At 44.0% G+C, this 16,124-nt stretch overlaps 1 protein-coding gene across 3 annotated transcripts in view; it reads right to left on the bottom strand.

Annotated features, from left to right (window-relative positions):
• CAMK1D (calcium/calmodulin dependent protein kinase ID) overlaps positions 1-16,124 on the bottom strand; it is a 230,115-nt gene that overhangs the window by 87,003 nt on the left and 126,988 nt on the right. For all 3 annotated transcript variants that reach the window (XM_074869782.1, XM_074869783.1, XM_074869784.1), the window contains exon 3: positions 4,939-5,013. In XM_074869782.1, the coding sequence (XP_074725883.1) occupies positions 4,939-5,013 (75 nt within the window). The remainder of the gene's footprint in view (positions 1-4,938; positions 5,014-16,124) is intronic.

Genomic DNA, 16,124 nt, shown 5'->3' with positions numbered 1-16,124 from the left:
CTCACCTTAAAAGCTCACTCTCAGCAGAGATTTTAAAGCCTCAAAAGATCTCATGCAGGGGAAAAACTCTGGTTTCCTTGGACAATCAGAAACACCAGCTGACAGGATCCAGGTAAAGCAGGCCTTCTATTGAGAGGATCAGACCCATTCTTTGGGAGCAGACCCCCCCCCAGAGAGGTGGAAAGCTATGCCAGACTGACAGCAGGGTTTTCACTTTCTTTAACTAGATCCAGGTATTAATAGGAATTCCTCTGGATTTGGCAGAAATATGAAAAAAAAAGTGCAGAGAAACTCAGAGGTGGGTGTTCAAGTTTGATCATTACTTACCTAGCAACATGCTTTACAGGGCCTTCTCCTGTAACCTGTACCCATTTGAACAGTCTTGTTACCTTCAGGAGGAATTAGAGAAATAAGACTTCCTGCATAGCAAGTTAAAATTGCAGCTTGGAAGACTTAGATATTAGGAAATGCTCCATACCCGTAAGGATGTTAAGCAATGGTCTTGATTCCCTGGGGAGCATGCAACTGGAGATTTTTAACAACAGGTTAGAAAAACATCTGCTAAGGCTGATTGGCTGGTAAGGGCAGTATATCCTGCACTAAAACAGGCAGATTAATTCCAGAAGTTTTGGAGGTGCCTTTTAGACCTATTTTAGCCTGTTTTCCAAAGGCAGTGAGGCAATGGCTCTCCATCCCAGTTTGCCAGCTCTTAGTTACTTCTGACCAATTGGGTGAACTTCAACCAACTTTGAGAGAAGAGTACAGACAGCAAAAATATTAAGTTCCTACATATTTCAAGCAAATATGGATGAATAAAGGAGAACAAGGAAATTAACATCTTCATCAATTTTTAATGTGGTCCCATATACTTTTGGAGAGGCAACAGCCCTAGCTCCTGTGGCTTTGACTAGCACAGGGTGCACACAGGGTGCGGGAAACCAAACTTCACTGCTTCACACTTCAATGCAGGTGAACAATACAGATGAAGTCAGAGTCAAGCTTTGGGAATCTGTGCCGGCCTGCCCAGGCAGCACGTTCAGAAACAGCGTTTGCAAACAGTTCCATAACACTCAGACAGAAAAGATGTGTTTATGTAAATCCATTTTTATGCATGATTTTCCAGCATGCAGAAGATGAATCATCAATACCCAAAGAGGACTGTTACGGCAATGACATACTAACCACAACAGGTTATCAGGAATTTTCCCTGTATTGATGAGGCAGACAGTTTAGAAGATACGGTAGGGTAATCCTTACCAAGCAGCACCAAAAGCAACCAAAACTCCTGTAACTGCTCGTTAATGAGTTAATGAGCTTACTATCATACCAAGACATAGTTCAATAAAATTTCTATTTCTGAAGGCACTTTATTTCCCCCTGTCTTCTACAATATCCTCTGGGGAAATCTCACTGAGCATCCAGAAGGAATGAGTATTTTAGTGTTTGTCTTTGTGTTTGTGCAGGTCTTAACAGCACTATAGGAAATCCAAGTTTGGAAAGGAGCAGGTGTTTTCTTGGTTTCAAAGCACATAATCCTAATGGAAATATGACAAAATCTAAATGCTTTACAGGACTTTTCTACAGTGCCTGCAAAATTTTTATCAGAATCATCATAGAAGAGACAGCGATTAACCTACATCTGTATTCTGCTTTGCAGCTGCACCAGTAACTCCACCTCATACCAAAGCTGAGAAATACGGCTCGGAGCAAGAGACAGCATGGAGTTGTCCATAACCTTGCCAAACTTAGAGTCACTGGGTTGGAATATCCTGTATTTTGGTACAATAAATAAAGAAAAAATGTCTCAGCCATTTCTAAGGAGCAGCTTAATGCTTTGAGACAGCACATGAAATGCTGAGTTGTCAAATCTGGGGATCTCCAAACTGGACTTCTGGTCTATCTTGCACTAAGAGGATTGTGCCAGTTTGAACAGTTTTATAATGGCTTGTATACAATGTATGTGAAAACAAGGTCATGAAACCAAAGCCAGAGAGATCAAATTTCCCCATGAACGTGCCAGGAAACACACAGGACAAATTCACCAACAGCTATGTAACCCTGGGAAGAGCTCCCAGAGGGACTGGCAGGAATAAATTATGAACATGGACAGCCGCCTCTTCGCCTCCCTTCCTACCAACTCCAGCAGACACACTGACACCTGTGCTTGCCCATACTTTTGACAGAATAAATGAGGTCCAAAATCTATCTTTTAAGCTGGCTTTCTAACAAGCATGGTTTTCAAGTGAAAGTAGATATACTAGAGGGCAAGCATAAACAGGGAGGCTTGGTCTACCTCCAAAAGCCTTCTCCCACAGAGGTGCTTCAAGATACTCAGGGGCTGCAGTGTGGATTTTCCAGAACATTTCAAGGAGTGCTCCAAAGCCTGGTCATGAAAATGCCGTCCATGCTACAAAAAATCTTCCCTGGGAAACAATAGTGCCCACTTAGCAAGCAATGAGCCACGGAGAAGGGCATATGGATTTGAGATTTGTTGTGCCCATGATACTGATCTTTGAGTGGCCCTAATTTTATGCCCCTTTTTTTTTTTAATCTAAATGCTACTTCTTGAAAGCTGCTTGATCAGAATCCCTTCTACTTCATATCAAACCTCAGTTTTAAATGTAGGCAACCGTTTTCTTGTTTAGGAGAAATACACAAAAATGAGAAGCTAAAAAACCCATAAGGAATCTAATAATAAATAGGGCAGAGATGTAAACAAATAGATACCTCATGCCGTGCAATGGTTCACAGCTATTGTATTAACAAGTTGGTGTTACCTTGGAAACAAGAGATTGCCCATACATGCCTTCCCCCAGATGGAAACCAGTAAAGGAGGCATGCAGAATTGAGTTTGAGCCTTCTGGACCTTGTGGAGTTGCTCCCCAAGTGTTGATGCCAATCGATCCCAATCCAACTATTAATGAAAATTCAGAGGCAGTGCAGAAGTTGCACCATCCCTAACTCAATGTCCACAGCGATGAGGGTGAGTACCTGGCCATCTTGTCCTCTCCACCTTGGGATAGCACAACCCTTTTTCAAGAAAGCACAGAAAGGTTATTGCCTGGAAATACTCTGTACAGAGTAGATGACAACACAACCTTTTCTGATTTGCAGCAGCAAGGAGGGCTAACAGCAATGGCTTGGCACAACATCAAATGACTTTAATAAAATAAGCTTAAACTGAGATGTTTTACCCCATAGCTGAGGCAGATTAAGAGCATGCACACACACGAGGTTTGTCACACGGGCTCTCTGTGTGAGTGGGAGTTTGTTACAGTTCTGTCACTTGATTGCATTCAAGTGTGTGCTCATATTTGAATAAAACAACCCTGTAGTTTTTGAGGATTTTTCCTGCTTTTTCTTAATAGGAATGATAAAGTGCATCGATCCCGCTCCCTGGTAGGTTCAGTCTAATGCATTTGTATGCAGGAGGTCTTTGACTACCTCAGAACACAAGGCACAGCTCTTCGTTGGGGCTGGGGAGTGCTCAGAGCTGCCACCCCGAATGCTGCAGATGGGTTCCTGGCTGCTGACTTCAGCTGGGCATCTCACCCTGGTGAGCATCAGTGAAGCTCTGTTAGGAACAGCTAAATGTTTGGCCCTTGGAAAATTAGTTGGCTGGGTTTACACATACAGCTATAACAGAAAGGATAATTCTCTAGTAAGTGTTGAATTGTGAACAAGTAGAAATGCATACTAATATATATTCAGTGTCACCTATGATTACAGGCCAACATTTCAGATAACCCAATGATCTGAATGTATGAAATTTAGAAAAGTGAGGGTTACACTACATTAAACAAGCTAATAATAAGTAGGAGTAATACTGATTTTTTTTTCTAAAGAGTTTAAACAAAAAAAAAGGGTTTGTAAATCAACTGATCATGAAATTGGTACTTCCCACAACCCAGCTGGTTTGTTGGAATTTGTAAGACACTGATGTTCCTGTGCAAGTCCTTTTGCAGCACTCTGGGTTGAAATGTAGGGCTACAAAAACAGATTAAAAATATACAGGGAACTATTCTTCCTACACTGCCAGCAGAACAGCTTCTAAGGACATCTCCATGCCTGGACAGTACCAATAGACAAGGGACTGGCAGAGTCCCCAAGGGCTTCCCGTACAGTATTTAACCCTGGAGCTGCCTCTATCAGATGCTCCAGGCTTCCCTATGGCACATCTGGCTCTTCCCACCTGTGATTTATCCCTCTGCCCTGTCTGTCTGCTCTGCTCTTCTTTGAGGTGACCTCATTGAAAAATTGAAAAAGAGAGAGACTAGAGCTGATAAGAGGAAATTTTAACTTCAAATCATGTTTTTTAATTGATTTCAGAAAGAGAATTAAAAAAGGACTATGGACATCTGCCTGTCACTTCCATCTTCCCTGCCAGGTAGAAGTGATGGGAGGACCAGGTCAGCCACAGTGTATCATGTACCTGATGGGATCTTGATCTTCTGAGGCTCAGAGGGGAAATATGGGGAAGGAGAGGGGCTCTGGTGAGAGAAACGTGTCAAGAATGGTATGAGTTACTGCTGCTGCTGAGACGAGGATGACGCTTTCTTGCAAATCCAGCACCCATGTGCATAGTGGCATCTCAGGTCATCTCTCCCTTAGTATAAACCAGGTATCTGTTGAGTCACAGAGAACTAAACTGTGTCAACTCCATATGTATGGAGCCAGTTCCAATCCCCTTAACATCTCCTCTTCACTCTGGTTTGATTTGGATGAGACTATTCACAAAACACCTTAGTTCCCAATTTCACAACAACCCAGCCCATCATGCCTGGAGATTAATGTTTAACCACCTGCTGAGGATTTTTCAGACTACAGCACACAAGACAAATACCTCCCATGTATCCCATCTTTTGGGTTAAAGAACAAAAGCAGAACAAGAAGAGTTGGCAATTTTGACACAGAAACTTCATTAGGTTCAGTACTTACAACTGCATGACCAGATATAAATGATTCGGACTCTCATAGATGTCTTCCAGGGCAACTATATTTTCATGCTTGATCCTGAAAAAACATAAGATAAAATGAAATAGTGATTTTTATTTTTTTAAGTGGCTGCAAAACATAAAGTTATTTTTAGTTAGACACTACTTGTCAGTGCTTTATTCAACATCATAAAACACGATTTTGACCAAAGTAAACAGTCAGAAGTTCTTCACAGCCTGGAATACTGTTGCTACTCACAGAAAATTCCTTCAATCCCCTCTGAAACTGAACTATTTAAAGGTTAACTATTTGGGGAATTAGAGTTATGGGGAATTTACAGTTCCTGTGTCAGATGAATGAAGACGGTTAGTTGGAGACCGAAGTTTCAGGACAGTAGCAAAGCAGGGTGAGAGGGAGTGACAGAGGCAGGGTGCAGGCTGGCAGGGAGAAGGGAGGGATTTGTCTCCACACAGAAGCTGGCACAGGTGGGCAGCAGCCATATGACAGCCCCACGCTCCTTCCCACTAAATTTGCCCTGCTCTGATGTCACACCGGCTCTGGACATGCGAATTTCCCCGCAGCATTATTAAGCACCGTGTGCTTTCTGTGCAACGCCTCCAAGCATCTTCATGGGTTTTCTACACCCTCACCATTCCTACCAATCATTCCCACTAAGCCTCTTGTCAAAATGCTAGCTTTAAAGAGAAAAGTCATCTCTACAAGCACACATCTAATTAACTACTAGAGCAATGCCTCTCTGGATTTGCTCCTTAAATGCTTACAAATAATTTCCAAAGGATACATTTAACTTGTGCAAACTCTAAAGAGACTACCAGTACAACTCCAGGGGCAGAATATTAATTACACCAATTGCAGACAATCATTTTAAGAGCAAGAGAAAGCTGGGAAATGCTAAGCAGAGACCACTCATTAAGCAACAGATGGACACATTCAGAAAGAATGTAAAAATGCATCATCAGCAAATGCAAAACTACATATTTCAACGTTCAAGTAGCTTAATTAAGATGCTTGATCATGTGTCTGCACCTCATCCTCAGCAGTCCCAACTGCCCTAACATCTGCATGAAGATGCTGAGAGCAGAAGGTCCCCTGTGCCCAGCATCTTTCCCGTAAGAACACAGACTAATCCAATTTCCTCCGAGTTCACTGGAAAGGTTATGACTGATCTGAATTTATGCCCATAATCAGTCATCAAAAGCTGCATTCATATAAGGACCTTCACACACAGGAAATTCAACATCAACAATAAGTGAACTCAAATGTAACACACTACAGGATGTCAGAGCAGCAAACACTTGAGTAGGCGCCTCACTCTACATAAATATCTGGAAAATCCCATGATATTTCAGCAAAATTTCCAGGTAGACTGCATCACAAATTAAGTTTTTAATATGGACAACAGGAAACCTATACAGCACCCACTTGGCTTTACACAGTACATGTTTGGAAACCTTTATTTTGTTGTGCAGGTCTAGTCCTGATCCGGGTAGTTTTGCCTTGTTGAAGTTAGTTGAAGGTACACTAGGATCCCAAATGACATTTCAAGCAAACAGTCACTGTTAATGGAAATTATTATATGTATTTATCTGCTTTCCTCTATGCACGTGAACATTCACATGATCATTTGTGTACCTCATATCATCATGATCAAGAAAGCAGTTTTAATACAAATAATCTACTGTAGCATTATCTGTTTAAAGATTCCAACTTAGTCTGCCATACAGTTTTTACCACGCACATATTGATGCTTTGCATTTCTATTTTTGAGAACCTCAGAGGTTCTCCAACCCAACCCCCTCTGAGACAGCTGCCAGCAACACCTAACTGTCACACATGTGGCTAACGGGTGGGTTACCCACAAAGATGACCAGGAAGGCAGAGGCCAGAAAAGAACTCATCGGACATGCAACACCACACACTGAGGGCTGTTGCAAGACCCTCTTCCCTTTCTGATTTGCAAACCAAATGGGCACTGCAGCACTGGGCTCACTCTCTGAAGGCAGATAAACTTGCCTAGTTCTAAAGTGAAGGGGTTAGAAAGGGTTTAGTCCTACCACTGCAGGGTCCTCTCTATTGAGCCAATCTGCCCCTCTTTGAAATCAGGTGCAGGATGTGAGCATGTGGGATTCAGGGAGACAGCGAATATAAAGTGTAAGCTGGAAGGAGGCAGCAGAAGAAGCTGAATGACCCCCAAAGTACAAAGGGAGCCACTCGCATAGGGATGAGGGCATTTGGAAGATATCCGTTTGGGAGGTGATGCCTGAGCACAAAAGCCACCCCAACTGCTGGTGGTTGCTGGACTCAAGGGGCTTGCTGAGATTGGAAGGAGGCATTTTTTTTCCACTTTCTCTCAGCCTCCCCAAGCCCAGTAAGGCCTGAATTGTGGAGTTACACAGTGCTTAATATTGGTGAAATGCACATCGCACGCCTGCAAATGAAACAGCTTGTCCCACAGCATTTCTCTACTCAGATAGATTCTCAAATGACAAGCTATTTAAAGGAAAATGGAATTCAAAATTTAAAAAAAAAATCATCGATGGAAATCACCTGGGGAGAAACCTACAGTTTAGATCAAGTTGCAGGTTGCGATGCAGAAGCTGGACCAGAGCAGCCGTGGGCTTCCCAGCAGAGGTCACTGCAGCCAGCAGCAGCCACCCGCTCCTCTGCTGCTCACTCCACCCGCAGAAACTCACGGGCTCCTTTTTTCACTTTAAAGCATGACCGAGCAATCACCCACAACGCTGATACACAATAATTAACCCTTCAAGGCTGAATACTGTTCATTACAATAACAGCCTGGGGTTCGGGAAATTGAGTGCGATATCATCACAGCATTTTGTCGATACCACAAAGCCCGACAGGGATTGGGACACTCCTCTGCGAGCAAATTGGCGGTGCCAGACATGCGGGTGACAGCCAAGCAGACACGTCTGTCTTGCACGGATGCTCGGGTACATCAAGAGCCGAGGAAAGCACTGTGCAGCAGCAACCACTTGATGGTCATGGATCAGGAGAGATTTGGGAATGGCTTAATTAACTCTGCTTTTATCCCCCACTAGAAGCGCCAAGTGAATCTCCAAGGTTCAGAGGATTCATCCTGTTAAGCCTCCAAATGCCTTCACACAGCCCCAGCGGTGATCTTGCTTAGCAGAAATACTCACTGGACTATCTGATCTCCTCAAGACGTGCCAGGATTTATTTTTTTAAAATGTTCTGCTCTCATTTTACAAAAGAGGAAGTGGCGTGCAGAAAAGCTAGAAGTTTTTCTGTAATCACATGAGAGGAGGAAGCAGAGGGGGCCAAGAAACCAGGTCCCCTGACTTCAAAGCATTATCACAGAATCACAGAATTGTCTAGGTTGGAAAAGACCTTGAAGATCATCTAGTCCAACCATCAACCCAACATTAACAGTTCCCAACTACACCATATCCCTCAGCACTATGTCGACCCTACTCTTAAACACCTCCAGGGATGGCGACTCCACCACCTCCCTGGGCAGCCCATTCCTACGCCTAACAACCCCTTCTGGAAAGAAATACTTCCTAATATCTAGGCTAAACCTGCCCTGGCGCAACTTGAGGCCATCACCTCTTGTCTTGTCGCTTATTACTTGGTTAAAGAGACTCATCCCCAGTTCTCTGCAACCTCCTTTCAGGTAGTTGTAGAGGGCGATGAGGTCTCCCCTCAGCCTCCTCTTCTCCAGACTAAACAACCCCAGTTCCCTCAGCCGCTCCTCGTACATGTGCTCCAGACCCTGCACCAGCTTCGTTGCCCTTCTCTGGACACGCTCGAGTCATTCAATGTCCTTTTTGTAGTGAGGGGCCCAAAACTGAACACAGTCATCGAGGTGCGGCCTCACCAGTGCCGAGTACAGGGGTAAGATCCCTTCCCTGTCCCTGCTGGCCATGCTATTGCTGATACAAGCCAGGATGCCATTGGCCTTCTTGGCCACCTGGGCACACTGCTGGCTCATGTTCAGCCGGCTGTCAATCAACACCCCCAGGTCCCTCTCTGACTGGCAGCTCTCCAGCCACTCCTCCCCAAGCCTGTAGCGCTGCTGGGGTTGTTGTGGCCCAAGTGCAGCACCCGGCATTTGGCCTTATTGAAGCTCATACAGTTGGCCTTAGCCCATCGCTCCGGCCTGTCCAGGTCTCTCTGCAGAGCCTCCCTACCCTCGAGCAGATCAACACTCCCACCCAACTTGGTGTCATCCGCAAATTTACTGAGGGTGCACTCGATCCCCTTGTCTAGATCATCAATAAAGATGTTAAACAGGAGTGGCCCCAAAACCAAGCCCTGGGGGACACCACTCGTGACCGGCCGCCAACCAGATGTAACTCCGTTCACTACAACTCTTTGGGCCCGGCCATCCAGCCAGTTTTTTACCCAGCAAAGCATGTGCCCATCCTAGCCTCGAGCAGCCAGTTTCGCCAGGAGAATGCTGTGGGAAACAGTGTCAAAGGCCTTACTGAAGTCAAGGTAGACAACATCCACATTATCTTAACCAATAAGCCATATTATTTCAATCCGTTCTCCTTCCCATCTCAGTGAGAGGATCTTAACCCCACTTCACTGCAGCCTTTTTCTTCCCTCTGTCCTCCCTCTCCAGCCTCCCCCCATCCCAACGTGTGGTTCCCACACTGCGATAGATAAACCTGACCTGGATTAACTTTGCGCAAAGTAATGTATCGTTGTAGTTGTGGTATGTGATGGTGCAACATTATGACAGTAGTGGAGGGGACATGGACATGGATTGGGGTCACAGTAATTCCCATTAATTGTTTCCAAAGAAAGGAGAAAAACCCCGAAAGTGAACATCAAAACATGGGTTTGGTTACAGGAAATTAGATCAGATTACACGAATTGTTGCGAACAAGAAAACATCTAGCTAAGGAAATCTCCCTTACCATCCTTTTAACCTCCCCTTCATCATACTTGCTCTTTTCCCTGATGTTCTTCCTCCTTCCTGGCAAACCCCCGGTGCTGCTCACATTTCCCACACCCTGATGTGTTGCCACAAATCCCCACTTCTGTGACATGAAGGGCAGGTGCCACCTCCGGCCACTGCTGTTTTGGAATTCCTTAGGAATATTCAACAGAAAGAAGATGTCTAGAAATAAAAATACAAATAAAGAGAGGCTAATACTTTAACCAATTCACTCAGGACTCTTCACCCTACAAGGCCCATGAGATGCTGCAATCCAGGGGACAAAGAAGAGGAAAATAAATGTAGAAGGGAGAATCAGGGAAATTTAAGTATACAAAAAACACAAAGAGTGGTTAGTCCTGGTAAGAATCTATGAAAAGAAAGTGGATTCACCACTTTCAGAGCAGCATTGGTTTAGATGCCATGCTGCAGGCAGACGTGAGCCACAGTGCTCAATGCAACTGTGCAAAATTATCAAGTTTGCTCTCCAGCCTTTCAGGTCTATGATTCTGCCCATGTGCTGTTACAAAGGTGTCAACACAAATGAATAGAGGCAATGTTGCACCTGAAAAATATTTTAACATATGAGCAAATTGCTAACCAAGACTCAAAGGAGCAAACTGAACTGGGCAACCAACAACTTCAGGCAACTTTTCTGACCATGGCAGCTGGGTAAACAAGGGCTGACAGAACAGCCTTTGATCTGCTGTAGAGTGCCAAGCACAGACTGGTCCCCTTTGCTTGCTGTGGAGTCATTGCACAAGAGTGCTGATTGTGGAATTGTCATTTTTCCCTGACTGCCACAGCATTCAGTGCTGCTGAAACACAGAAACATCTGCCTCTGAAGGAGCTGAAACCTGTCCCCAAAACAAGACTTGACTTGACCAGGAGTGGCATTTGGCCCTGTATGACAGTTTCCATCATGCCAAACTGGGTGTGCTGTGGCAGAGGAGTAGTGATGAGCATGTGATGCCAGTGATGCTAAAATCCACCCTTGCCACTGGCCAGCACAGAGCGACCACATCCTACTCACTGCCACCAGAAGGACACAAGCCCCACAGGTCCAGAACTAGCCCTAATGGGCAAAACTCACATCAAGATTTGCCAAAAAAAGAAAAAAAAAATCAATATATTCCACGGGCTTTGGCTGGAGATTGCTTTTAAGAAGCAAATGATTAAAATATAGACATTGATGTACAATAATCCTTTAATGACTGAGCTTCCTGTACATCTCTGCCAGCTCCTGACCATCCCAGAGGCTAATAGGCTGAAAGTAAACTTGTTGCATATTGCCACAGATCATCAATTAGAGGGGTAGCAGTCTGCACAGATAAAAGCAGAGGACCCAGATTTTGCTGTTGTTTTGGCTGCCAAGTTGCCAGGAGAGCACGTTAAATACCCCAGTTCCAAAGGCGTGCTATGAACTATAATTGAATCACTTACATTAATATCTATCATATTTAACACTGAAAACTAGGATCGCTTAGAAGAATACTATACAAAAACCTGGGGCAAACAGGAGAGTCATTTAAGTAGGGCAGGTTCCCTCCGTAACAACTCTTTCCAAGTCAGACTGTTACATTTGCAAGATATGACATTTAATTCTGCACCTCCATGAACAGCACGTGTCATGGATAAAATGCCACAAGAAAGCACAAATAATTTTATGAAAGCCAGAACTAACAAAACCTGAGTCTGTAAAGATTTGTAGCTTTCAGTAACCAAATGTCTTTGTGAATAGATGTTCCATTTTCACATCTACCCTGCAGAGAGTTTTGCCAGCAGCGTGGGGGTTACTGGCCTTGATGAATTCACTAGTTGGCCAAGGGAAGTGTTTAAATCACAGCTTCCACTCTGAAGAACACTAGAAACTTACCTCTGCTCAGCTGCCTTATTTGGTTGAAATGAGTCAATAATTTCGACAGATATTAGGATAGTCTCAGACATATTCACACAGAGTGATCATATCAGATTGCTTTCCACATGAAACAAAACTACCAAAAAATCTTCAGGATGGCTCGTAATGATGTGAGAACTCATGGGAACAAATCGACCTGCTCCCAAGTGGAAAATGTGACAAGTCTGCTAAGATGGGAACGAGGTAAGTGAGATGGCAAGAGTTGGTACAGGGAAGGAAAATGATGGCTGTGCTGGAAATGGCTGGCTGACTGCAGCAGAGCTCTTCCCACCACTCCTGGTCTGGAGAAACCTTCAAATACTCGTGCTGTCCATGCGATTTTCAGTGCCTTACCTTGATGCAAGGCCTCTTATAATTCAGACCTTTAAGAATCAACCAGACATGTATGATGTGAAATACCATATCTCTGACTCTAACCCCTCCCTTTCTTATCCTGTAGCCCCCAAACATCCTCCAGGATGGGTATTTTACAGATGGATATTCCCCATATAGCCTCACTCATATTTGCGTGAGCAGAGTTCAGCATGACACTTCTCCTATCGTCCAGGTTTCCCTCCCACGTGGAATTTCTGGTGTGAAAAGAAGAAATGTAAGCTCCAGTTCAAGCTTTTTTTTTTTTTTTTTTGCACAGTTGGTATTTATCAGGACTTTCTCATCCATCAACTCTCTGATATCTTGTAAAAGGTGACTTTATAGCAGACCCTTCCCCCACAAACAGGGCACAAATTATCTTGTGAGATTTTATATCTCAGATTGAAACTTTTTGTCTTCTTAATGATTTCAGGCCACTCAGTGGGAATGTCTTTTATACCACCATCGCATAGTCAGCAAATAGTCTACTGACAGCACGGTACAATGACTCCAAGCAGCCAGGATAGGTGTCCTCAAAAGCAGTTCACAGAAGCAAGCAGGAACTGCATAGGTTGGGGCTGCTTGCAGTCAAGTTTGTAGAGGGCAAAAAAGGACATTAGTTGTTTTTATTTTCTTTTGCACACAAAAGTGAAGTTCCAGGTTGGAAGATCATAAATTTAAAAATACTTATGCCAACATGGGGATAGTACCCTTGGATTAGTATCATCCAAGGGTTCGGCAGCCCATGATAAATAAAAGGCTACCAGACTCATGTCATCAAGTCAACCACCATCCCCTGAAATCAACATCTTTAGAGACAGCTTTAGAATAAAGTTGGAAGGTTTAATGGCACTGAGATTAATTTCTACTACTTCACAACCCACACAATGTTCCTCCCCTGCAGCCAAGAAGTATGTGGTACTGCAGTGGTGACAGCTTCTGCGGCTACAGAAAGGGCTTTGGTCTCCACCATCTCAGATCAGCAGTCTCCCTCTCTCTCACTCACAAACACACATGCAAATAATGCGAAAGTTAACAAAACCTCAACTAGACACAGAGCAAAGATGTGAACAAAACCAGGCAGATGTCAGTTGCCCTTAGTGAAGGTGGGTCTACTGAGTTTGCAAAGCCAAAACATCTGCTTTTTCTCTCTTACTGCATTTATATTGCTGTTTTTTTGAAGTTATATCCTTAATTTGCTTATTGCAAAGAGCTGGAGGAGGTTCACTGGATTCAATACTGAATATTCTCTTACATTAAAAATGAAAGAGAACTCAAATTTATGAGCAGAAAGATAGAAATGGTGCTATGTCTCCTGCCCAGACGGTGTTTTTGACCTCCTCTGATCTCCTACCACTGTGGTACCTTTTGTTCCCACCCACGTTGCTCATCTTGCCTTGCTTGATCTAACGACTGAGCAAGGGAGAGCTAATTCCAGATGGTTCAGTGCCCATATGTTGATTGCCTGGCCAGATTAGTTAAATCTCTGTGACTGGAAGGCCAAGAAGTTGAATTTTGGGGTCACGTGTGGTCTCCAGACCACAGACTGCTCACAACACAGGAAAGAAATTAGTCTTTACTAATATCTTTAAGATGTCTATGTTAATTGGAATGGGTAGGAAAAATCATCATACAGTCCTGCCTGCTTCGGAAAACCAGCTAGCAGAGAAAGACCTTGGATGCCCTAGAAGATGGGACACAAAGGCAAACATGGAGGGATGAATCACTTCATACACCTTCCCTCAGCTGTGACTCAAGAGGAGACTGATAAAAAGCCCCAGTGCTGGTAGCAAGCAGCAAGTGTCTCAGAGCAGGCATTTGAAGGAAGCAGGAGCAGCCAAAATTGAGGAGAGAGATAGATGTCCACCAAGAGATCCCCTTCTATTAGCCTTAGAAGATGGTAATGATTTTTAAATTAACATTTTTTTGCCAGTTAAGTTATTTCAGGATTTAACACTTCAATTTGGCATGTAATTTTCTATATGCAAAGAAATGAGCCAGAATGGGATTTGTCATGAGCCAGTGTCCTAGCAGGATGCTGAGTGATTCTGCTGTCAAAGCAGGTCCCTCCTCTGAGTCTTACATGGGGGTATAACCCACCACATGGAGGAGAAAGGATGGGGAGGTGTCAGGAGACCTTGCCTCATGCTTATACAACTTGACCTCTTTCCATTTCATCTTTCTAGATCCGACCCACCACCTCTGTGATCTCCTGTTACTCAAGGGTAAAGACCCAGAAATCTTTCCAACAATTTAAATGGCCTTTCTTCCCCAGCACTGCATGTCTGCTATCATGAATGCCAGTCTTACGTACCATGTTCATAAAATATTCTCATGAAATTTCATGGTGATGTCAAGTTGGAGACATTTCACAGCTGGAAGCCTGAGCTGTGCATTTAAGCTGCTGCAACACTAACTGGCCTACCCACATACACCTCACAGTTTCTGATCTGTGCCCTACCTCATGCTATACTCCCTAGCAGTGTAATCCCTCTCTTTATTTCTAATTTCTTCAGATCCAGTGAGCAGAGAGTTGTCTGGCTCCTTCACTGTCAGGGGCACTTGCAGTCTGCTGGTGGCATGTTTTCCTGCATCACTCTGCACAGCAGTGCAGCTTGAAGAAGGGAGGACTGTTTGCTCACTTTAAAAAATGGCTTGGGTTCTTCCTGGGAGAATGTATGAACCTCCTCAGCCCAGAGCACATGTATTTTCCTCCCGAATGTACTTTCTAGCCATCAGGCACAGTACAAAAGGGATGCTGAAGGCAGTATCCTGACGTTTCTGAAACAATAGCTGACTTCAGCTGTTGCGCCAGGCATGCTGCTGGGTCCATTAAGCATGCAACGAGTGAGCCCACTGGCTCATTGCTTCCCCGGGACACAGGCTGAGGTTATGCCCTGTTCTGCTTTGTATCCGGATCACAACAGAGCTCAGACAAAGGCTGAACATCTCTGGCACAGATGCATGGGTTTTCACTAGGCACCGGTGGAACTTTATAATCCCACACAAACGTAACTAATGAATATAGACACTTCAAGAATAAAAATAAGGGATTCCTAGATTGCACATCCGGAGTTAGGTGCTGACCTGGTGTTCACCTGTCTCAAGCATCTTCATGTGAATGCTGCTCAGTAGCCTTTCAAGAAAAAGAAATTAAAATTCTGGGTCTTCTATCACAATAACTCACAGCTCTAGTGGGAAGACTAGGACCAAATAACCTTCTGAAATGCTTGGATTCCTACAGGAGGACCTGCAGCCCATTTAAGGCAACAGGAATATCCCCATATCAGTGCCATCCCTGATTTCAGGAATACCCCTGATTTCCACAAGCAGCAGACCAAGCCATCAGAATGACTTTTTCCAAGCAGTGTATCCCAATTGACAGTGTTCAAAAAGGCTCGCAAAGCTTGAGCAAAAACTTCCAGACTGTTTAATCTGAAACACATCAAAACAAATATTAATGATGAATTAATCACTAAAGGTGAAAAAGATAAAAGTAGTGGTTGCAAGGATTTATCTCAGCCAAAAACAGTGAACCATCTTTCAGTTGTTGGCAGCAGCCCTGTTTTCCCAGTGTGGAGGAGTGTGGATTTACATGTGCAGCCAGTAATTATAGCTGATTCTCACTCCCTTGCCTGGGAGACATGAGGAGCTACGCGCAGTTAAAGGTGGTGAGCAGCTCCTGGGCTGAGATGGGTTGCTCTGAAGGGGTTTCATGCAATGACAGATGAACAAAAAAGGAGGCTCTATCTGCAAAACCCTTGAAAAACATTGCCCTAAAGAGGGAGACTGACACTCTTGGAAGGGTGATCCGGCTGCAGGCAGAGCAACTGTCCCTGTGCCTTTCCTCACAAAATGAGAAGCTCTTATTAGTTTACAGTGAATGAAGAACTGAATAACTGACATAATACTCTTTTTGTAGCCTCCTGGTTCTCAGATGAGTGCAGTATTTACACATACATTCAGTTATAT

Source organism: Strix uralensis, chromosome 5, assembly GCF_047716275.1.
Source record: "Strix uralensis isolate ZFMK-TIS-50842 chromosome 5, bStrUra1, whole genome shotgun sequence".
Taxonomy (NCBI): domain Eukaryota; kingdom Metazoa; phylum Chordata; class Aves; order Strigiformes; family Strigidae; genus Strix; species Strix uralensis.
The sequence above is the reverse complement of the archived record's forward strand: the minus strand, read 5'-3'. Positions and strand labels throughout refer to the sequence as shown.